This window comes from Convolutriloba macropyga, chromosome 7 (genome assembly GCF_964194025.1).
Source record: "Convolutriloba macropyga chromosome 7, txConMacr16.3, whole genome shotgun sequence".
NCBI lineage: Eukaryota > Metazoa > Xenacoelomorpha > Acoela > Convolutidae > Convolutriloba > Convolutriloba macropyga.
Genome location: NC_134474.1, coordinates 38,389,731 through 38,411,386, shown reverse-complemented (window position 1 = coordinate 38,411,386; position 21,656 = coordinate 38,389,731). Strand labels below are relative to the sequence as shown.

The window sequence follows — 21,656 nt, the reverse complement described above, 5'->3', positions numbered from 1 at the left end:
AATCTTTTTTGGAAATTTCTGTTGGTTAATTAACTTTTTAATTTCCAGCAAAGCCTTCTTTCCTGAACTTGAATTTACATGTAGGCTTATACACGGTGGAAAGATAGATGGATCACCATTAAGATGATTATCACAAGGCATACTCGAAGCTTTTTTACATACTTAACATCCCATTTATAAATTCCTTTTTTATCATGAGTCATTAATTTTACCAAGGAAAAATTGGATTAAGGACAATTGCGAGTATAACGTGTGATGCATGAAAGAGTGGTGTTACCAAAATACACCAACGGCAAAGCCTTATATACGCAGGTGCACTGAATACTGCTAGACTCCATGGGAATACAACGAGCGATGTATATTTCACCTGTATCTATGTACTGAAGGTACATCAAATACCAGATGAGAAATAGTGGAGTTACTCAACATAGTAGAAGGAGGAGACTGTATAATGCACACGCTAAATCAAACCGAGTGGGATTGAAACGTACTCCGTTGACGTTTACGTTCCACTGATTGTTTTCGTTTTATGGTAATTTCTGATGTCTGGATTTGGAAAAAAAACAGCGAACAATTGCTTACAGAAAATTCGAAATTTGTCATGAAGTCTAAGCTGACATGTGAAGTGATTTAGAGCTGTTTCGGAAACTATATTTGACAAATTTTCAATTCAGTGTCATCACTAAGTTTAAATTGACATTAAATTATGAGACAGAGAAAACTGGTGGAAGTTACAGAAGATAACCTTGAAGATTTGTTGGCATGTGATGACATCTTCCTGGATTACTTCAATGTATTCCTAGCTGCGTCTGCCTTTTCTATCCCATTGAGGTTAGTAAGAAATCCCGAGTTGTGGATTATACGGTTAGTTAATATTTGGATTTAAAGACGAACTTCGCTAGATGAACAGTAATAAAGGGAAACGAAGAGGCCTTTGATTTGTGCCTTAACCGTTGATGAAATCGGGTGAAATGTCAAGTTTTGCTTGGAGCCGTATACAACTCAAACATGCGTGTTCTTTATATAGTAAAGTTTAACTGCTGATAAATTACCAATAAATTGCTCTGAACTGCAAAGGCGGTTTACTCAATTTAACTTCAGTGTGTGAAAATGTATTTACTGGAGGCAACTTGGACGTTTTTTGTTTGATTAATAACCGCCCTCATCTCAGCAGGATATTATACAGCTTCTAATTAAATTTAATGATTCTATAAAGAACTCGGGAGATCGTTGTTCGAATCCCTTCCTAGTCCGAATGGTTGTCGTTCGAGCGCAATTTATCCGACGTTAGTCGGCTTGCGGTTTTTACTTTAACACATTTCGGTTTCAAAAAAATATCTGAGTTTGCCCGTATTTGTTCTTTTTGTTTTTTTTTGTGACTTAATTCCACTAGTGACAAGTGTTTTAGGCTTTCTAATCAGTGGCAAATGACATAATTCAATGTTTTCAGTTGATATCTAATATTTTTTATGACTTTAAGTTTCACTGTTTTCACAAATGAGTTTTTGAGGTTTGCTCCTACATGTGGCATGCAGAAAACAATTCAGTTTGATGCAGCAATTTTTGTTAGTGATAATTTTATAACACTATTTTCAAAAACATGAGTAAATTTTCGAGTTTTGGAGGTTGCTTCTGTTATTTTTGTTATCTTATTACTTAGTTTCAATGGAGATAGGTGCCATTGGTTTTCTGACCTGACATACTAGTTTTTTTGGAAACTTTCTCGTTTATAGTTAATGGTTTTTATTACTTGAAAAATTGTTTTCACAAAAAATTTAGTGAATGTTTGTGTTTGGCCGCACTTTTCAATGTATTGGAAGGGTCTCATCGGTCTTTTTTCGTCGAACTATTTTACATTGATTCGGTTTATTTTGTAGCTAATGATTTTCCTTTGAACAATCTAAGAGTTATTTATTTCGACTCTTTTTCTAATGGTGGAAAAGTAAACAGATGTTGTATGGTTTCTCAACGTAAGAGTGATGTTGCCTCGGATTTCAATGCTTGCATATGTTTTATTCAGATTTAACTTTTTTAAAAAAATTAACGTTTTGCCAGAGTTCCAAAATTTGATTTGTATCTGTTTTTTTAACGTTGTTCCTGATTTGTTTTCCTTGTCCCTAAAACCAGATGTTTTCTCTTTTTTTGCGTGCTTGCTTAGGATTCTTCGTTTCAATGTCTTCCTGCCTCATTGTTAACACCGCTGCGACTCGTAATTACGTTTTAATCATTTTGAAGAATTTCCAATTCCTTCGTCTACTTTGTATACGGGGCCATGTGCTTAATTTTACGATATTCTTCCTTAACTTTTGATGCTTGGGTTGTTAGTTATTAAATTTTTGTACTATAATTCAGAATTTGGCCTTTATGTTTAACAATTCAAGGGTTCAGGCTGGTGCGCTGTCTTTTTTAGAATCTGTTTAAACACTTTTTTGTCAGCGTTTCAAGGTCAATGAGAAGTTAAAACGGCCATGCTGGGGTAGTGAAAGGAACGAAGTAACCATCATGATTTGTGGGTTGATTTTTAAAATTAATTTGTATTGGAGTGAGAGTTTGGTGCTCGAACAAACTTTTTCGTTTTGAGAGTAAATATTTTGTTTCACCTACGGCAATTGGACTTCTATGTTCTTTTTTCCAACTGGACTTCAGAGATAATACACATTAACTCTCATGTGGATTATTTCCAATTGCTTGGTTTCCCGAACCGTCGTCTAAATCTTCTTATGACTTTGAAACCAATTTTTGTCATAAAATTTTAGTGTTTTTTTTTAATTTTGCCCCTATTTTATTGTTTCTGTTGTCTCGGTAAGGCAGGAATGATCCTTTCTAGGCAGGCTTAAATAAGCATAAATACTGGATGATAGCTGAAGTGTTAGCTGATGGTTTTTATAACTTTGAGACCTTGTTTTCAATAACACTATTGAACTTTAGAGTTTTGGTTGTGTTTGATGTGCATCTTGTTATTATCAATTAAATCCACTAATGGAACATCTCATCGGCTATTATTGAGTCATTTATGGGTCTAGATGGTTTCTTGAATTCATGTCAGTCGTTTTCTTGATATTGAGACTAATTATTTTAAAAAAGGAAACGGGCCAATTTTGAGATTTGCTCTTTTTTTGTTGCTTTTCTTGTGGCATTATCGCTTAAATGCATTAATTACAGTTTTTGTTGCCTTGTTACTGTCGTGTATTTATTAAATTATCGACTTCTGTTGTTAGCTATTTTTGGATGACCTATTGTTTTTGAATTTTTAAATGGCAACAGCATTAAAGATAATTTTTTCTTAAATTGTAAGCCATGCTTTTTGTTGCTCATTTTGTTATTTGTCTATGTTTTACTACTTTGAGGCCAATATTTTTTTGAAAGCTTCTGATTTTTTTCTAAATTTGTTTGTTCTTTTTGCATTTCGTCTCTCATTTCGGCAAGGTATATGTATGGCGTACTCATTCTGAGAATGCGTAGGGTGAATATCATTCTATGAACACCTTACTCATATAAAGCGTTGTTAATGCTGACTTTTTTACGACACTTTTTGTCGAAACTTAAAGGTTTTTAAATTGCTTTAGATTTTTTGACTATTAAAATATGATTTTGCTGGAAAATGTTAATGTTTAGATCTTTAGTTCACTCGGTTATTTGGATTGTAATTCAGAACTTTTTTTTACTTCAGTAGACAAAAGTTATTTCGATTTACCGCATTTCACCGCCTTTCTGGCATTTTGTGTGAATTCTTTCACCTCTCGAATTTAGTTTCACTCTTCCTTCATTCTGCTAAAAGAGCTTTTAGACAGCATTTTCTCCACGGAGCCATCTGAAAGGCAGGAGAAAAGAAATCAAAAACAGAATTGGGTTAAACCCATAAAGCCACGCTTTTGAACTTTGTACTAATATGTTGTATTTACCAGTTTTAATGGTTATTGGTATGGTTACAAATCTAGCTCTCATTAAGACAGAAGACTAACTCTAACAACCAATTCCAATCACTGTAGCTCGCTTTTTTAAAAGTTTTCTCTAAAATCATTTTTTTATTTGGTTCTTTCAATTCCAAGGAGGGTTGTGGAGATCAACGGTGGCTATTTTTGGCAGCAATCGGCCGGATGTCTTTTCTTTTTTGTTATAATGTTCTTTCCTCTGTTTGATTTGACCTTTTCTTTCTTTGAGACACATGACAAACTTGTTCAGCCTTTCAGTTAAATTAAATAATAGTGAGGATATGGTATAGCTTTATGATTAGAATTTCGTGGATTAACGAGCCTTTTAGTTGAGATTCGCATACCAACATTTTTTTATTTTGGCTCTACCCAACAACTTTGAGTTTTCTTTATTTCCACGTCAATGCACGGACTATCAGAAGATTATTCTCACAGGATTGTAGAAGAGCAACTTACAGCACATGAATTGTTAGAAAAAATCTAAAAAGGAACATAATTGCTCTGATGTCGACCATGTAATTTTTATTGAGGTTTAATTAAGTGGTGCTTAACAAAAACAAGGTAACTCGGTACTTTGCGTTTGCTTTACCAAGTTTTGTGTTTTTACTTAGCTCTTTATATTTTTTATTTCTCTACGTAAATAGAAGGAGCTCGAAAACTTTCAAAATACTGTTAGAAAATAATTGGCGTATCCCTTTAATAAAATCGCTTAAACTTAAACCGTTAAACAAATTCAATAACACTCATTAAATAACCTCATTAGAGGCCTAAGAGACAAGACAAACAACAAAAATAACAAAAAACAACAATGAATTACGACCAAAAAACAAATATCTTTTTTAAAAAAGAAAAAAGAAACAGTTACAAGTCAAAAAAGCATCAAACCAAACCTATTCTGAAAAGATGTTGTTCTGTTCTATCAGAAAAGATATAAGACTTGCTTTTATTGACGATAGTTAGCTGGTACACAGTAAAAAAAACAAAAAGGGCAAAGTTTAAACATACGAATATACTTTTTGAAAACAATAATTTCAAAGTCTTGAAAATTATTAGCTACCAAATACAAGCTTTTAATAGCTTTTAACAAGCTTTTATACAAGCTTTTAATACAAGCTTTTATACAAGCTAAATACAAGCTTTTAATACCTACACCTACAAAACTCCAGCAAAACGAATGAGTACTGTAATTAAACAAAGTGAGTAATGAGATGAAAAAAGAACACCAGACCCAGATATCAAGAAGTAACTCAAATTTTGCGAGGAAACGCTGTCGAAGCCGTTAAAATCTTAATTTTTTCAGAAAAAACTTGATATTTTATCAATGGTATCTTTTTTTCAACAGCTTTTGTTTGATATTTTACTTTTTATTAACGCGATAATGAGACACGACAATAAAAAGAAAACCTAGAAAATGCAAAAATGTCCCAAATTCAAACAAAAAACTCTGATGTTTTTTTGTTTCAAAGATTATAAACAATTATTTAAAATATTAAACCGCCATGACGCCTACACGCTAATGCATTTGAAACAAATTGGAAAAAGGGCAAAACTACATTTAAAAAAGGACAACGCCCCATTACAATGCTTATATTTTCTGGATTGTAAAAACCCACGATTAAACCAAAATTAGCAATGCTAATGCTGTTCGTTCATTAGCACATTATAGTGCACAGCTTACTGTTCAGACAACTTATACCCCCGCAATCAATTGTATTTATACCATAATCGAGGGCTATGATTTCATGGGTGGCTATGATGAGAAAGATCTCATAATTTTTCCAATAATAGCGCAATATCTTATTTGGAAGAAATTTTCAATATATCAAAAATAGATGAACTATTTTTGATAATCATCGAGAAATATCAGCCAAAAACCTTTAAGTATTTTTTTAAAACTTCATATAGTTTCACTAATTGATCCTTAAATATAGAATTAAAGAATTAAATCATTGATTATTTCTACTCAGAAATGAGACTACAAAAAAATTGTGTCAAAACCGAAGAACTTACTCGAAATGTACAACAGAAAAACTTTTGTCAAAGTTATTAGAACCTTGACTTTTACAGAGAAAGCATAACGTTTAATTTTTGGGCCTAATTTAACCGAAAATAAAATAGGCTTGTTTGGGTGTTCGAGGTTCGATCTCTCAGTTATCGAACCTTGAAATGAAAGAGGTTTGTGTGTTCTAGGTATTTGCAAAAACGCAACGATTTGTAAAAGGACAGCCAAAACCTAATTAGAATTTTTTTAATTGCCAAAAAACAACGTTGAGAACAAAACTCGCCTTGGTATCGTTGCGAGGCTGTTAAAATAATAGATGAAAATAATAAGTGTAATAAATTTAGCAGAAGAAAATTCTCGTATTTCAAAATTATGAGCATTTTTTATAAACATTAAATCAAATTAGCAAAAGGCCACCGAATTATTAGTTCTAGATTAATTTATTTGCGAAGCGGAGTTATGAATAGCTCTGACCTGAGTGAACAAAATATTGCAGCAGATTCGTTATCTGCATTACCCGTCAATTTGGACAAATGGGCTAAAGAAGCATAATTGTTTCCATTTTTCATGAAAGAATGAACTTTCTATTATTCAGCCAAAGCTTTAGTCGAAAAGAGTCAATTCAGACTAATCAACAAATCTCTTTTATCTTTAAACGTAAAACCAAAATCCGTTTTGTATAAATTTTTACCTTAATTTTAGCGAAATTGATCAAATATTCGGCAAAAATTTCCATAGATGAAAAAAAGACAAAGGAAGTGAGGCTAGCATTCACAAAAATTTAAAAATCCCCTTCTCTCCGAAAAGGTGAACCTAAAAAGCTGTCAAACTTTAAATTCTGCGCTTTGTAAGCTTTCTAATCTGTCTTACAACTGTACAATAAATACATCAATCGGAGAAAATTGATTGAACCAGAGAAAGCAGTTGAGCAAATAATTCCCCCCCCCCCAAAGCTGATCAGAACAAATCTACATTACTAGAGATGGCTGCTATTAGCTTTCAGCTGCCTTGCTATTTGCAGATAATCACAATAGTCAGATGATTACAATTTACTGTGGTTTGGAACTTGTTAAACAAATCTAAGCCATGAATGTTTCTTTATACAGATGCATTTTGGAGTGTAAAAAGAAATGAACTACGCAAAAAAACTTTGGAGACGGAAAATGACGTTTTACCGCAGTTGTTGATTGCGTCTCTTTTGACTGCTCTTTGGTTTGTCGCTGTAGGAGCAAGAAAGTCTGTTTCAACAAAATTTTGCATTACTATAGAAGTCATGGAGCAAAAAGTTGTCTAATATAGAGGTTAAACGAATTCAAAGATTTTTGCTTAACTGCTAAATTAGACAGCTATTGAAATGTTGTCTAATTTAGCGGTTAAGCGAATTCAAAGATTTTCCAAAAGTTTGCCGGGCGTAAACTCATTTTAATTTGATTGACTTGCTGGAGATTTTGCCTGAGGTTTTGACTGGATTTTCTTCAGCTTCTCTCAGCCAAGTTTAGCACGTTTTGGCACTCTCGGCAAATTAAGCATGATATCAACAACATTTTCAAAGGTTTTTTATAGTGATGACAGCCGTTTTTTATAGTGATGACTCTTGCGTAGTGTCAGTGGAGTCTGGTTGACAGAGGCTGCAAAGACATTGTTCGAGAGCGTGGCTATTGAAGCGTTTGAATGGCTGTACATTGTATCAACTAGTTCATTTGACCATAAAGAGCATTTCTCACTGGATTAGGCCTCGCTCGTATCACACCCTATAAGAACATTGTCACCGAGGTTCAAACAGAATCCGTAATTGGCACATGGAGGTTTCTGATCATTAAGGGAAATCACTGATAAGGCTTTTCCAATAACTTCTTGTTCCCACTTCTGGAAACGTCAAAAATGAATTTTTTTAGTTCACAATCTTCGCAATTCACATTGCAATATACTGATTGCAATTGGAATCCAGTTTTCGGAATCAAACTCTAGGATGAGAACCGGTAAACCTAGATGTTCTCAAAGAGACTCTTCCTACGTAGCTGCCTGCGGTTAGTAGTTGTTGAGCCAGAAGTGGTATAGGCTGCAAAGCTCTAATTTATTTTTTTGCTGGAAGTTGTCCCCTCATACTTGTATTAAATGTATCCGATGCAGAAAAACCTGTCCAAAAGGATCTAATTATCGGTCAACTTCTGCTTTCAGTAGCCATACCAAGATCTCTGATTATCAGCCTGCGGTTCACCGAGAAGTCAACAGAGATGTCTTTGATGGCATGGCTATGGTATGGTTTGCGCAGTTGTAAATTGCGCCAGCTATTTTAGCAAACAGTTTCGCAAGAATTTCCAGTTGTTTGGAATGAGCTGTTTCGGCTAGAATAAAGCAACATAAAAAGGTCAATGCAATTGCAAAATGCAAAAAGGTGTAAATTTTCTTCAAAACTCTTGTCTCTTGATTCTTTGAAAGAAGATGAAACGCTCCGTCTCACTGCGAGCAGACTAATATTTAATTGAAAAAATCAAATTAAGATTCTGATATGTAGTTACTGGCTAACCTGATTTTGTTGTAGGAGTAAGACTACGTTTATCTGGCGATAAGCATCTTGGATTGAACAATTTATACGTTTTTAAGTTGTTACCATATTCGGTAAATTTGGAAAATTTTCAGGCATTTGACCCGTTTGAACATTGCATGCAAAATTGTATGATCAAAAATCCTTTTTGGTTAAGTTCTTAATGGATCATAACCAACTGAAACCCAAAAATGCAGCATTTATATTCTCATATAGGTTTGATCGCTTAACGGGAACTCTTGTGCGAATCAGACAAGATGAGTACTTGTCATCAACCCAAGAAGCAGGTATTGAATTGGGCGATACTAAATCAGTTGCAACCCGAGCACCCCCGGTTCATCCGCAGTACGGCGTGAACGAAGAGCAGAGGGAAGCTATTCTCAAATGGGTGAAGAATGAGCGACTGGTGTTCTTTCTACAAACACGGTATTGAGAGACTTTTTGGACAATTTAGATGTCCCCCCTAAATATCAAATACCGCCGAATGAAGTACTGGTATAAGTTAGCACCAAAGTACCTAAAACTCAAGCTAAAATTTAAGGATAACAGCAGGAAACTGACTATTCGGTTATCTTGTTCTTTGTCAACTGTAGATTTTTTAGGCTGTATCTGGAGTACAAATTGTGTAGATATCTTGTCAGACCACTTCGACCGATGATTTCATCGGCTAAGCGAAGTGATTCAAGGAGTGGCAGCAAATCTAACCCACGCTTCAGTGCTCGTCTGGGAGGAGTGTCAAGAACAGATGACGTTAGTTCAGCCGACAGTCTCGGTAAGCATAATCTGAATTGCTAAGAATATTGTTAATGCTTTTTCACTGATATTTATTGTTCCGACCCCACTTGTGGGGGGGAGGAACTATATACTCAAATGGGTTTTTTTTGTTCCGTGAATTTTGGCCGACCGATATATTCATCGTAGAGAAATGTGCGTGGTATCATTAAAAAGCTCGTCCAGCGTAGAATTCGAAATTAAAAAGATTTTTTTTGAATTTCGATTTTTTCGAGGAGTTATCGAGGTTTAAAGTTTCTTGTGAACACTGGATATTTGGTTCACTTTTGTTCACTTTTACCGTAATTTTCGTTCGAATTAACGTTTTTTCTACGAAAAATTTAATTCAAAACTAGATTTCACGCCAAAAAGTAAATCAATTTTAGGTTTTAATAGACGAAAGGAGATAATAAAGACTAGTTCTAGTCTTAGAGGGAAATTTAATATATAAAAAAAATTCGAATTAGGTTTGGGAGCTCTTTTTTTTAGAAAATTTTGCATTTTTTTGTTTTTTCAAGTCACCTAGAGACTACTAGACACTTTTAATATCGAAGTTCCGTTGATGACAAACCTTTTTTACGATCAAATGAAGCCCAATGAACAAAAAATTTGTTTCGAAGGGATCGCTCATGTTTTTTTTTGGACTCGTATCTCAAATTTCGTAATTTCAAATGAAATTTTGATTTATTTTTTGAGGTTTTACTAAAGTTTTATGATCCTATGGCATAAACTTGTTGACTAAAGGTGCAATAGATTTGCTAATGAGCATTAAGGGAACCTATCTAGTGCTGTGAGTGGACAGCTAATGGCAGTTAAGACTTTGAAAATAAATTTTCGAAAGTTTTTTAAAATTAGTAAATTATAAACTTATTTTTGTGAACTGTAAGTTCGTATCAGTAAAAACAGGATTGAACTCCTTCATACCACTGCAACTTTACATTAATCTCATTGGCGGCTTTATCAAATAACTATTGATTATACGTCTTCAATGCCACAAGATTTCAAATTTTTTAAAAATTTTTTTGGACATTTCGTTTTATTGATTCATTTTGAAATCTTATCACATCATCCTAAAATTGACGGGTACATCTTCCTTTAGTGAAGAAGTCCAAAGGATCATAGATAAAACTTTCCTAGAAAAAAATATGGTTTAAATGGCTTCAACATTTTCTTCTCCCATTTTTCTAAAGAAGATTTGGTTTTTGCCTGTATTTGTTGTTTTTTTCATTTTCATAAGACATATTGTGATGTCTTATTGATTACCTAGGCATCAAAAACATCCTTTTATTCACATCGTGGCATAGCTGAGCGTATTCATTGAATTCCTATGAAAGCTTTTGAGTTTAATGGCTGTTAAGACTTTAAAAATATTTTTTTAATTTTTTTTTGAACATAAATCAATCTTAAGCTTATTTTCGTGGATTGTAAGTCAGCCTCGGTAATGTTAGAACAGCTTTTTTTCTACATCAGCAACAATTTATCTAGTTAGCGGTTTTGTCTTCTAACTATTGGTTTTTTTGACTTCGGTGCACGAGTTTTCATAATTTTTAAAGTTTTTGGATTTTTTTGTAATTTTGGTTCCTTTTGAAATCGTATTACATTATCCTAATATTGATAGCTCCCCATGGCTTAGTGAAGACGTTCAATGGATCGTTGAAAAAGTTTTCAGAGAAAAAAACTTATGGTTTAAATAGCTTCGTCACTTTCTTCTCTCAATTTTCTACCGAACTTTTGGAGTTTGCCTGTTTTTGTTGTTGTTTTCATAGTCAATGACTTGTTGTAATGTCTTATTGATAAATTTTGAATGACAAACATCCTAGTCGTCACATCATCTAGGCATAATTTAGCGTATTAAATGCCTTCCGTTGAAAGCTGTAGAATTTTTTGACTTTGATACTATGGGTTTTCTCAAAAATTTCGTGGTTTTGATGTATTTTTCTTTGCCATACGACTTATTGTGATGAGTTATTGATGTCACATGAATGAAACCTATGATTGCTATTTCATCGAGGCAGAATTTAGTGTGTTTAATTAACTTAAAATGTAGCATTTTTTAAAATCAAACATCTATTTTTGTTATCTCTTCATTTGGTTGACAAGTAAGTCAAAAATGTAGATGAGCTCGGGTCGGAACATCATGTGCGAACGCACATTAACGAGCTGCCTTGTTGGAGTTTTTATAAACGAACGTCTGTAACGATGAAATAATTTTGCTATAGGCATGAAAAACCCATTTGGTTCCTCTACATGATCATTGAGGTCAATGACAGATTGGTGTAGTATATAGCTCTGCTATTGTACCACACATTCAATATATAAACAAGATAACCTTGCAAGATTTTCCAATAGATAGACAGTTAGGATCATTCGTGTCGTATTTTTATATATAGTGGAACGAACAGCTTAATGGGTAACATCAATTAATAACCAGACGATTAATGTATAATTTTGATTATTTCAATAAATATTCCTGATTATTCTGAAGGCATGTAAACTTTAACCTTTCGGTTATACTATTAATTTACATGTTTGAAAAAAAAGATAACCATCTGGTCTCGACTGGGGTATGCGCAATCGACATGAACGATTTTTTTTTTTTCAATATTGTTGCAATGTTAACAATGTACAATCAGCATTCACTCCTTCTTCCATTAAAAGTTGCAATAAGTCACCGTCTAAGATTTGCTCTAATATTTAATATCTAATATTTGCTCAATTTTCCGCAAAAAAATCACATGATTTTTCCGGTGGAAGAAATTTTATTTATTCGCATCGGATTCTTATTGCATCGGACGAATAATGCTCAGATTGAACTTACAGCGCAGTAGTGGCTGATATAAAAAAGGTAAATTAAGCTCTATGTTCTGTATTTACTAGCTGGGAACAAATCGTACAACAGCAACAACTCTTATGAGTATGACAATGTCTACGCACAGCTGCAAGCTGGCTTCCGCTACCTCCGACCCGGATCCAGGGCCTTCAGCCTCCCAGTTTACCTCACCCATCTCAGACACTCTCTAGCCACCGCATCTATCGCCCTCCCAAAACCCGCGGGAAACATAGTTGTTCACGCAATTGAAAAGGAAAAAACCCAGTTTCTAGGAGTGTCCGAAAACAATGGAAGCAGCAATGAGAGTAATGGTAAACAGGTTTCCAGTAATTACTTGTCATCTGATAAACAAAAATCAACCAATCACATTCATCCGTCTTTAAATGGGACCTCGGATAGTTCGGATACTTTGGCCAAGAAAAACGCAGCAATATTAAACAAAGAGAACACTGATTTAGAAAAAGAAAATTGTGAAAATATTGAAGAAGACCAGCATTTTGAAGGTGAAGATAATTTAAATGGAGATGAAAATGAATTAGAATTTGAAGAAAATGATGAAAGGTTATCATGTATTCAGTTTGAGGAGGTTAACGCTCATGAAAATCATGAGTTGGTGAAAGATCAAGCTGAATCAAATGACGGGAGCAACAACAAAAACAGCAACGGCGGTTTCCAAGAAACTATAAACAGTTTGCAAGAGTCAAAAGAAATTCTATTCAAAAATCGCGAAATGATGAAATTGTTCACGAAGTTTCTCAAAGGTACACAAGGCGAAACTTTGATGAATTTTTGGATAGATTGCGAGCAATTTCGAGATGATATGACCCAGTTTGAAGAACTTGAAACGCATGAAATTCAGTCCAAAATTTATTTGCACGCGTTTCGGGAGCTTCTGGATAAGTACGGTTTAAAATTGACAAACGAGACGAAAGCGCAGCTCATCAACGAAAGATCAGATTCCTTCAGTTCATCGATATTTTCGAAAGTTCAGTATGACGCTTTGAAAAGGCTGAGATCATATTGGGTACCTAGATTTGTAATTTATTGCCAAACTAAAGAGGGCTCTTATGCCAATCAAACTTTAGAAAGGTCGGGACTTGAAATTACTTCGATTGAAAAACCGGAGAAGAAACTAAGCCCTACTGGCTTTGAAACCTTGGTCACTTTTGACTTCTTGCCGAGTTTAAACGTAGCCAGAACTTTGAGTGTCCAGCCGGATGTGTCTTGGAGTGACGTAAGCAACCCTATGATACCCTGGATAAAAGTCATGGAATCCGGGAAGGGTCCAGACGCCAGAATTAAAAGTGCAAAGCGCGACTCCAAACTTAAGACTTCGCCGTCGGCGCATAATTTTGTATCGGATATTGACAGAGTTAGTTTTGTTGACAAGGATTCTGAAGTTTCTCTGGTAATGGGAGAAGATTTGATCAAGTTGGATGAAGTTACAATGTGTATTGTAAAGGACAAGGATTCCGGTGGTCCCTTTCAGAGGTATCTGCAGCAGATGTGTTTAAGTTCGGAGTACGTGGAACAAACTTTGACGTCATTGGGTATGTGCTATTATTTCGTATCGAAATTTAGCTATGATTGGCTTGTTAGCCATATGACAAGAATATGTAGATGACGAAATCAAATGACTTATTCGATCTTAATATATTGGAATTGAAAATGTCTTTGAATACTTTCTATAGAGTTAATGGTTCTTGTGAGCCTTCTCTAGTTTTAATATTAGATGTTTTACCCAATAAAGATTGCCTTTTTGCTATTACATCCCTCAAAGAATAAATGTTTCAAGTTTTATAGCTCACGTGAAACATTTTTACAGGAATTTAGACCAGTCACGAGCATTAAGTTGACATGCGTTAGTAATGTAACATTCAGATGTTTCCAATGTCTGTAGGTTTTGTTTTTTTAGCCCAATATTTGTACTGGCAAGACATGTTGGAGTTGATGGAGGCTGAGCAGAGGGTAGGAGACAGATTGATCAGACTGACTAATGCATGGGGCATATTCAACAAGTACTTCAACACTGCCAGTCTATGGGCTGTCACAAGGTACTATAATATCTATCATACTTAATTTAGCTTAACTCCTGCGCATATCTGAAGAAATTGTTTGTCTTACATTCTGTCAAGACTCAATAAACAATTAGATACAACAAGGCAGCTCGTTAATATGCGTTTGCACATGATGTTCCGACCCGAGCTCTTCTACATTTTTGACTTAATTTTCAACCAAATGAAGAAATAACAAAAATAAATGATTGAGTTTAAAACAATCGTTTCACAACCTATCTACGAATTGAATAACATAATGCCATGCCTTATTACAGCGCCAATGAGATCTGACCATAAAGAGACTACGAGACAAAAAAAACAACAACAAAAATTAACAAAAACAAAAATTTCACGGCAAAAACTTAATATCTAAATTTAAAAGCACATAGTAACAACGTCAAAATGCAGTCCGATAAAACTTTAACTACTCAAATTTAATTTTTTTTAACTATACAGTGGATGGAAAGTTTTCTTAATGAGACTATGTTACAAGTCAACAAAGAGAACTATCAATGAGGCGAAATTCAAAAATTGATAAACATTTTTTAAACCAAGAAACTTTAAAAGTCTTAAAAATCATTAGCTATTAACTAAATAACCTTTGATAAAAAACTAAAAAGTTGTTGCAAAACCAAAAGGCCTTGTCTTTGGGTAGACTAAGTCTTAGAAACGAACTAAAGAAAAACTTAGAAAAAAATTAGAAACGATTTGCGAAAATAAAATATTGCTACCATTAAAATCATTAGCTATTATCTGAATATTACGTATTTTCAATTTAATTCTTATTTCTACTAATTCAGCTGCAGGAATTATACTGAAATATTAAATAAGTTTATTTGGGCCAGAATTGTAAACCATTTGGAGCTGTTACTACGCGATTGTTCTGAAAGAAGATTAGAAACGCAAAAAATGACTACTGAAAAAACGTTTATTAAAACGCATATTGTCCAACAAACGAAGCATCGGTGACAAATATTATCAGTAGATATGTTATTTTTTTTGAGATACGAGAAACTGGATGTGCCCTCTCATTGATGATAATAAGTTACAATTTAACGAAAAGAACAACAAAAACTGAAAAGTTTGTAAAATGTTTGAAAATATATATCATAAAATTTAAGACTAAGGGCTATAAAGTTACCGCCTGTTTCGGTAACGTCAATAACTCAATCCTCAGTGTCATTTTTAGGAGACTTGTCAGCAATTTAAAGCTACCTAAAGAACAAAAACAGGCAAAAACAGCAATTTCATGAAAAAAATTGTGTGAGAAAAGTGTCGAAGGCATTAAAAAATGAATTTTTCACTAAAAACTTTCCTATGTTCAATTAATTTTTAACAACAATAGGATTTTTCTTTTTTATCAATATAATTTCAAGAAAACAAATCTGAACAAATACATTAGAACCACGAAATTTTTGAGAAAACTCGTAGTATAAATGCCATTAATTTCATTAGCTTTCAACGCAATCCACTAAACACGCTAAACGAAGCCTCCATGGGAAAACAAGTTTGTTTGCCATTCGTATTTTGTCAATAAGGCCATACAACAAGATATTGACGACTAAGACTGACTAACAATCCACGAAAAATGTTTAGGATCGGTTAATGTTCAAAAAAAATTTCGAAAAACTTAAAGACTAAGAGCCATTTAACTTAAAAGCTTTTAACGGAGGTTAAAAACTACGCTAAAAAATATGATGGCAATAAACAGATATTTGTCAAGCATAGATAATCAATAAGAGATCACAATAAGTCTTAAGACTATGAAAACCACAACAACGACAGGCAACGACCAAAAATTCAGAAGAAAAGTGCCAGAAGAAAGTGTCGAAGCAATTTAAGTCATAAGTTCCTCTCCGAAAACTTTACATTTGATCCATTGAACGCGTTCCTTTAACGAATGGGAACTAATGGGAACTATCAGTATTAGGATAATGTGATATGATTTCAAAAGGATCCAAAAATAAGAAAAAGTACCCGGAAATTTTATAAAAAATATGAAAGTTAGTGGCATTGAAGTTTTAAACTAATAAGTAGAAGATGAAACCGCTAACCAGTTTATTCTTGGCTGCACTAGAAATAAAAAGGGATCCTGTAAGTACTAAAAATGACTAACAGTCCACGAAAAAAAGTTTAGGACTGGTTAATGTTCAAAAAAACTTTCGAAAAACTTTTAAAGTCTTAAGAGCCATAAAACTTAAAAGCTTTTAACGGAGGTCAAAAACTACGCTAAAAAACACGATGGCAAGAAAAAAATATATTTTTCATGCATAGATAATCAATAAGAGATCACAATAAGTCTTAAGACTACGAAAACAACAACAAAGACAGGTAACAACCAAAAATTCAGAAGAAAAGTGCCAGAAGAAAGTGTCGAAGCAATTTAAGTCATAAGTTCCTCTCCGAAAACTTTACATTTGATCCGTTGAACGCGTTGCTTTAACGAATGGGAACTAATGGGAACTATCAGTATTAGGATAATGTGATATGATTTCAAAAGGATCCAAAAATAAGAAAAAGTACCCGGAAATTTTATAAAAAATATGAAAGTTAGTGGCATTGAAGTTTTAAACTAATAAGTAGAAGATGAAACCGCTAACCAGTTTATTCTTGGCTGCACTAGAAATAAAAAGGGATCCTGTAAGTACTAAAAATGACTAACAGTCCACGAAAAAAAGTTTAGGACTGGTTAATGTTCAAAAAAACTTTCGAAAAACTTTTAAAGTCTTAAGAGCCATAAAACTTAAAAGCTTTTAACGGAGGTCAAAAACTACGCTAAAAACACGATGGCAAGAAAAAAATTTATTTTTCATGCATAGATAATCAATAAGAGATCACAATAAGTCTTAAGACTACGAAAACAACAACAAAGACGGGTAACAACCAAAAATTCAGTAGAAAAGTGCCAGAAGAAAGTGTCGAAGCAATTTAAATCATATGTTCTTCTCTGAAAACTTTACATATGATCCGTTGAACGTCTTCTTTTAACAAATGGGATTTTTCGGTATTAGGATAATCTGATAAGATTACAAAAAATCCAAAAATAAGAAAAAGTACCCGAAAATTTTATGAAAATTATGAAAGTTAGTGGCATTGAAGTTTTAAAACTAAAAAGTAGAAGATAAAACCGCTAACCAGATTATTCTTGGCTGCACTAGAAATGAAAAGGGATCCTGTAAGTTTTAAGAATGACTAACAGTCCACGAAAAAAATTTTAGGACCGGTTAATGTTCAAAAAAAATTTCGAAAAACTTTTGAAGTCTTAAGAGCCATTAAACTTAAAAGCTTTTAACGGAGGTCAAAAACTACGCTAAAATCACAATGGCAGGCGAAAGATATTTGTCATGCATAGACAATCAATAAGAGATCAAAATAAGTCTTAAGACAATGAAAACAACAATAAAAACAGGCGGAAACCAAAAATCAGTAGAAAAGTTCGAGAACAAAATTTCGAAGCCATTTAAAACATTAGCTTTTTTCTGAAAACTTTACCTGTGATCCACTGAATGTCTTTTCCAAGCATACGGGATTAGAATAAAGTTTGGATAATTTGTATAGTATTTGGATAATGTGATAAGAGTTCATAAGTAACCAATGACAAGCAAATATCCATTTTTTTTTAATTTTGAATTCTTGTGTCATTGAAGTCATATAATCATTAGTTAGAAGATAAAACCGCCAATGATTTTTATATTAGTTTCAGTAGAAAGCAAGTTGGTTATATCAATACTGAGACTGACTAACAGTTCACGAAAAGTTTACGATTGGTTAATGTTCAGAAAAATATTCGAAAAATTACTTTTACATTCTTAACAGCCATTAACTTCAGTAAATTTCAACGGAAGTTAATAAGTACGCTCAAAATGCTTCAAAAGGAGAATAGGGATGTTTGTCATGCGTAGTTGATCAATAAGACTTCACAACAAGTCTTATGACTATGAAAACAACAACAAAAACAGGCGAAAACAAAAAATCAGTAGAAAAGTGCAAGAAGAAAAGGTCGAAGCCATTTGGAACAATAAGCTTTTCTCTGAAAAATTTATCTGTGTTGCACTGAACGTCTTTTTTAAGCCAGTAGGAGCTGTCTATTTAAGGATAATGTGATAAAATTTCAAAAGCAACCAATAATGCGCAAATATCCAAAAAAAATTTTTAAAACCTTTTGAAATCTTGTGTCTTTGAAGTCATTACTGAAAGTTAGAAGATAAAACCACCAGCTAGATCAATTTTGGTTAGAGTAGGACGGAAGAGGGTGCTGTCATCACAGAAACTGACTTACAGTTCACGATAAAAGGTTTATGATTGGTTAATGTTCAAAAAAATTTTCGAAAAATTATTTTTTGAAAGTTTCAACAGCCATTAGCTCTCCTCTCAAAGCACTAGATATGCTCACTTAAATCTCTTTACGGATTATATTGCACTGTTAGTCAATGAATCCATGCCATAAGACTCCAAAAAATTAGTAAAATCTCAAAAAAAATTCAAAATTTCATTTAAAATGACGAAAACTCAGAGTCGAATTTAAAAAAAAACATGAGCAATTCCCTGAAAACGATTTTTCGTTCATTGGGCTTCATTTGACTGCAAAGCAGATTTGTAATTAATAGAACCTCGATATGAACAGTGACTTGTCTCTAGGTGATTGAAAAAACCAAAAAAAAATAGAAAAGTTTTATAAAAAAAGAGCTCTCAAATACATTTCGATTTTTTTTTATATTGAAGCTCCTTATGAGACCAGAACTAGTCTTTTTTATAGCTTTTAGTCTATTAGGAACACAAATTGATTCATTTTTTGGCCAGAAATTCAAGTTTAAAATACTATTTTTATAGAAAATGTCTTAATTTGAAGAAAAATCAGACTAAAAGTGAACAGATATCCCGTGTTCACACAAAAATTCAATCTTAGATAACTCCTCGAAAAAAACGAAAACCAAAAAAATCTTTTTAATTTTGAATTCTACGCTGGACCAGCTTTTTAATGATACCACTCACATTTCTGTGCGATTAATATTTCGATCGGCCAAAATTGACTGAACAAAAACAAAACCCATTTGAGTATATAGTTCTCCCCCACAAGTGGGGTCGGAACAATTAGGATAGGCAGCAGACCCCTTAGAAACACAAGGGCTTAAATTAGGTGCACCTTTTCGTTTGTTTTTTGGCCCAGTTTTATCTTTTTTTTCACCTCGATTCTTTTATTAAGCCATATTTTAACACCATAAATATGGTTGACCGCCATAAACCTTTCATGGCAACCATATCGAAGCCATAAAAGGAGTTCATGCTAACTTGGCAACCATATAACCATATACCTGACGAAAAAACTCTGCCATACGGGAAAAACTGTTCCAGGAAACTGATGTCGTTGCTCAATTTTGGGCAAAATAATGTTTTATAAAAAGCGCAATCAGTTCTACATATAAAAGTAGTCGTTTTAAAATTAGCTGCCATTGTTGTCAAATATAAATAAAGTTTTTATAACTAGTATAAATTTTTAGTTGAATTGCAGCGATTTACAAATTTTAGATGACTCACAATCTGATATTCTGAACCTGGAATCTCACGATGAGTAACAAAAATTTTGAATAATAATAAGAACAATCCAAGTTCAAATCGTTGTTATCTTCTGTTTATTGGAAGTCTGGTGTTCTTATTTTTTAATTTTGATTTTTAAAAATTCAGTAGCTAACAATTTCACATAAAAGTTTTTTCATCATTACAGGCGTGTACTGGTACCAAATTATTGAGAAAATTTACGCATTTTTTTACATACTTTCGAAACATACTTTCGAACTTCGCGGACAAAAAAGTGTTGAAAACTGCTTTCCTCCGCAAAATATGTTTGACGGAATCACGTTCCGCAAAGAATTGTGCGGTAGATTAATTGCAGTATAGTACCTCATTTTATTAATCTTAAAACATTAATTCGTAAAATGGAGCGTCAAAAGGATTGAAGAGATTAATATTTTGTGAAATGCCGTTACAGACGAAAGTAGGTTTTTTCACATTTTTTAATCCAATTTTTCATTTTAATGCTCTTATTTGTTTTGTGGAAACAACTTTCGCAAAATTTAAGCGCTTTCGGCATTGAACGAAATTCGGCACTTGAAAGCGCCATCCACTTTCTCTGGAAATAGATTTTTTTCGGTACCGCTGGCAATGATAGCTCTTAAACGGGTCTTAATTATTTTGGTCTCACTAGTCTTTTACTAGTCTGATTTGCCAGTTGCTTTTTTCCACTCATCAGTTTTTAGGTTGTTTGCGTGATCTAAATAGCTCTTAATTTAGAATGCAAACTTTTGAAGGCCTTTGCATGCTCAAATGAGATGTAATTTTCTCTTCAAAAAAACACCTACGCAGTGAAATCGGAATCTAACTCAACGTTGAATGACTAGGAAACGGAGTTAACTGCTGGGTTGTGCGATGTCAATCTTTAAGAATTTTTAGTTTTTTTCTTTCAAGTAAATTTCGGTTTTCAGCTATAAAAGAAGTATTTGTGGTAGTAGTTATGTACGAAGGAGCTGAAATTTACATTTGATCTTTTTTCATGTTTTTCATTAGAACGTTTGCATTCGACGCAAAAAATGTTTTTGAATGGGACCAACAACTGTTCTGATAGGTCGCAAATTGTTTTTTTAACAACTAATCGAGCTCTGTTTGCCTTTTTATAATAGTTTTTGTTTGATCAGTTTAAGCCTCTTGATTAGAGTTTTCATAAATAAAAATTGGGTAAACTGGCTAAATTTAAGGATACAAGGTCCCTGCAGAGTTCTTTCAGAGGTATCTTGAATAAAACTAAAAAATAGGCTAGCAAGACAAAAATACTTGTTACAAGGTCCGTTCATGAGCCATGCACATTTTTATAATCTGAAATTCTGCACTAGTGTTAAAGTGAATGAGTTGCCAAAACAACTGAGTACGAAAAAATTTTTTGCTCTTACTCTTACTCACAAAACTTTTACGCCCACTCCCTCCGCTCTTAATTGCACCAAGGGAGGTTACTCTCCTTAAACTTGAGCTGGGTACTATCAAAGCCAACTCCTTGTCAGTCGATTGATAGAAATTAGTCCGACGCTTCTACTCTGTCAAACTTTTATGTGTTGCTACCAGAATATCTGTATCCCTTGCTAATACCAAATCTACTGTATCTACCAAGAAATTTTACTTAATTGGTCAATCATTATAGATTTTCTAATGACAGACACCAATATTTATATTGTTCGGATTTTTCAGAAATTTTCTTTCATTCAGAACACCACTGCAGACAACCAGTTATGGGCCCATACTATGGTATAATTTACTGTAAAAATTCGAAGGTATTTAGTTTCAAGAAAATTTTTCTCATTAGGAAAATGTCTTACTTCTACAAAACTTCAAATATAGACAAAATCAAAATTTAGTATACTTTTTGCGAAAAACCTGTGTCGAAGCCAGAAAAATTCATAACGAATTCTTGAAAATTATAAGGTTTTGTACAATTGCACCGTACCATGACAACAAAATTGCTATATGTGACTTG

At 33.3% G+C, this 21,656-nt stretch overlaps 1 protein-coding gene across 3 annotated transcripts in view; it reads left to right on the top strand.

Moving 5' to 3' along the window:
* Positions 1-508: 508 nt before the first annotated feature.
* LOC142342844 (uncharacterized) overlaps positions 509-21,656 on the top strand; it is a 39,143-nt gene continuing 17,995 nt past the window's right edge. For 2 of the 3 annotated variants that reach the window (XM_075394464.1, XM_075394463.1), the window contains exons 1-5: positions 511-831; positions 8,696-8,905; positions 9,082-9,251; positions 12,128-13,630; positions 13,996-14,134. In XM_075394464.1, the coding sequence (XP_075250579.1) occupies positions 707-831; positions 8,696-8,905; positions 9,082-9,251; positions 12,128-13,630; positions 13,996-14,134 (2,147 nt within the window). In that variant the 5' untranslated portion in view covers positions 511-706. Of the gene's footprint in view, positions 832-8,695; positions 8,906-9,081; positions 9,252-12,127; positions 13,631-13,995; positions 14,135-21,656 lie in introns of all 3 variants that reach the window. The other variant, XM_075394466.1, reaches the window with a different exon arrangement.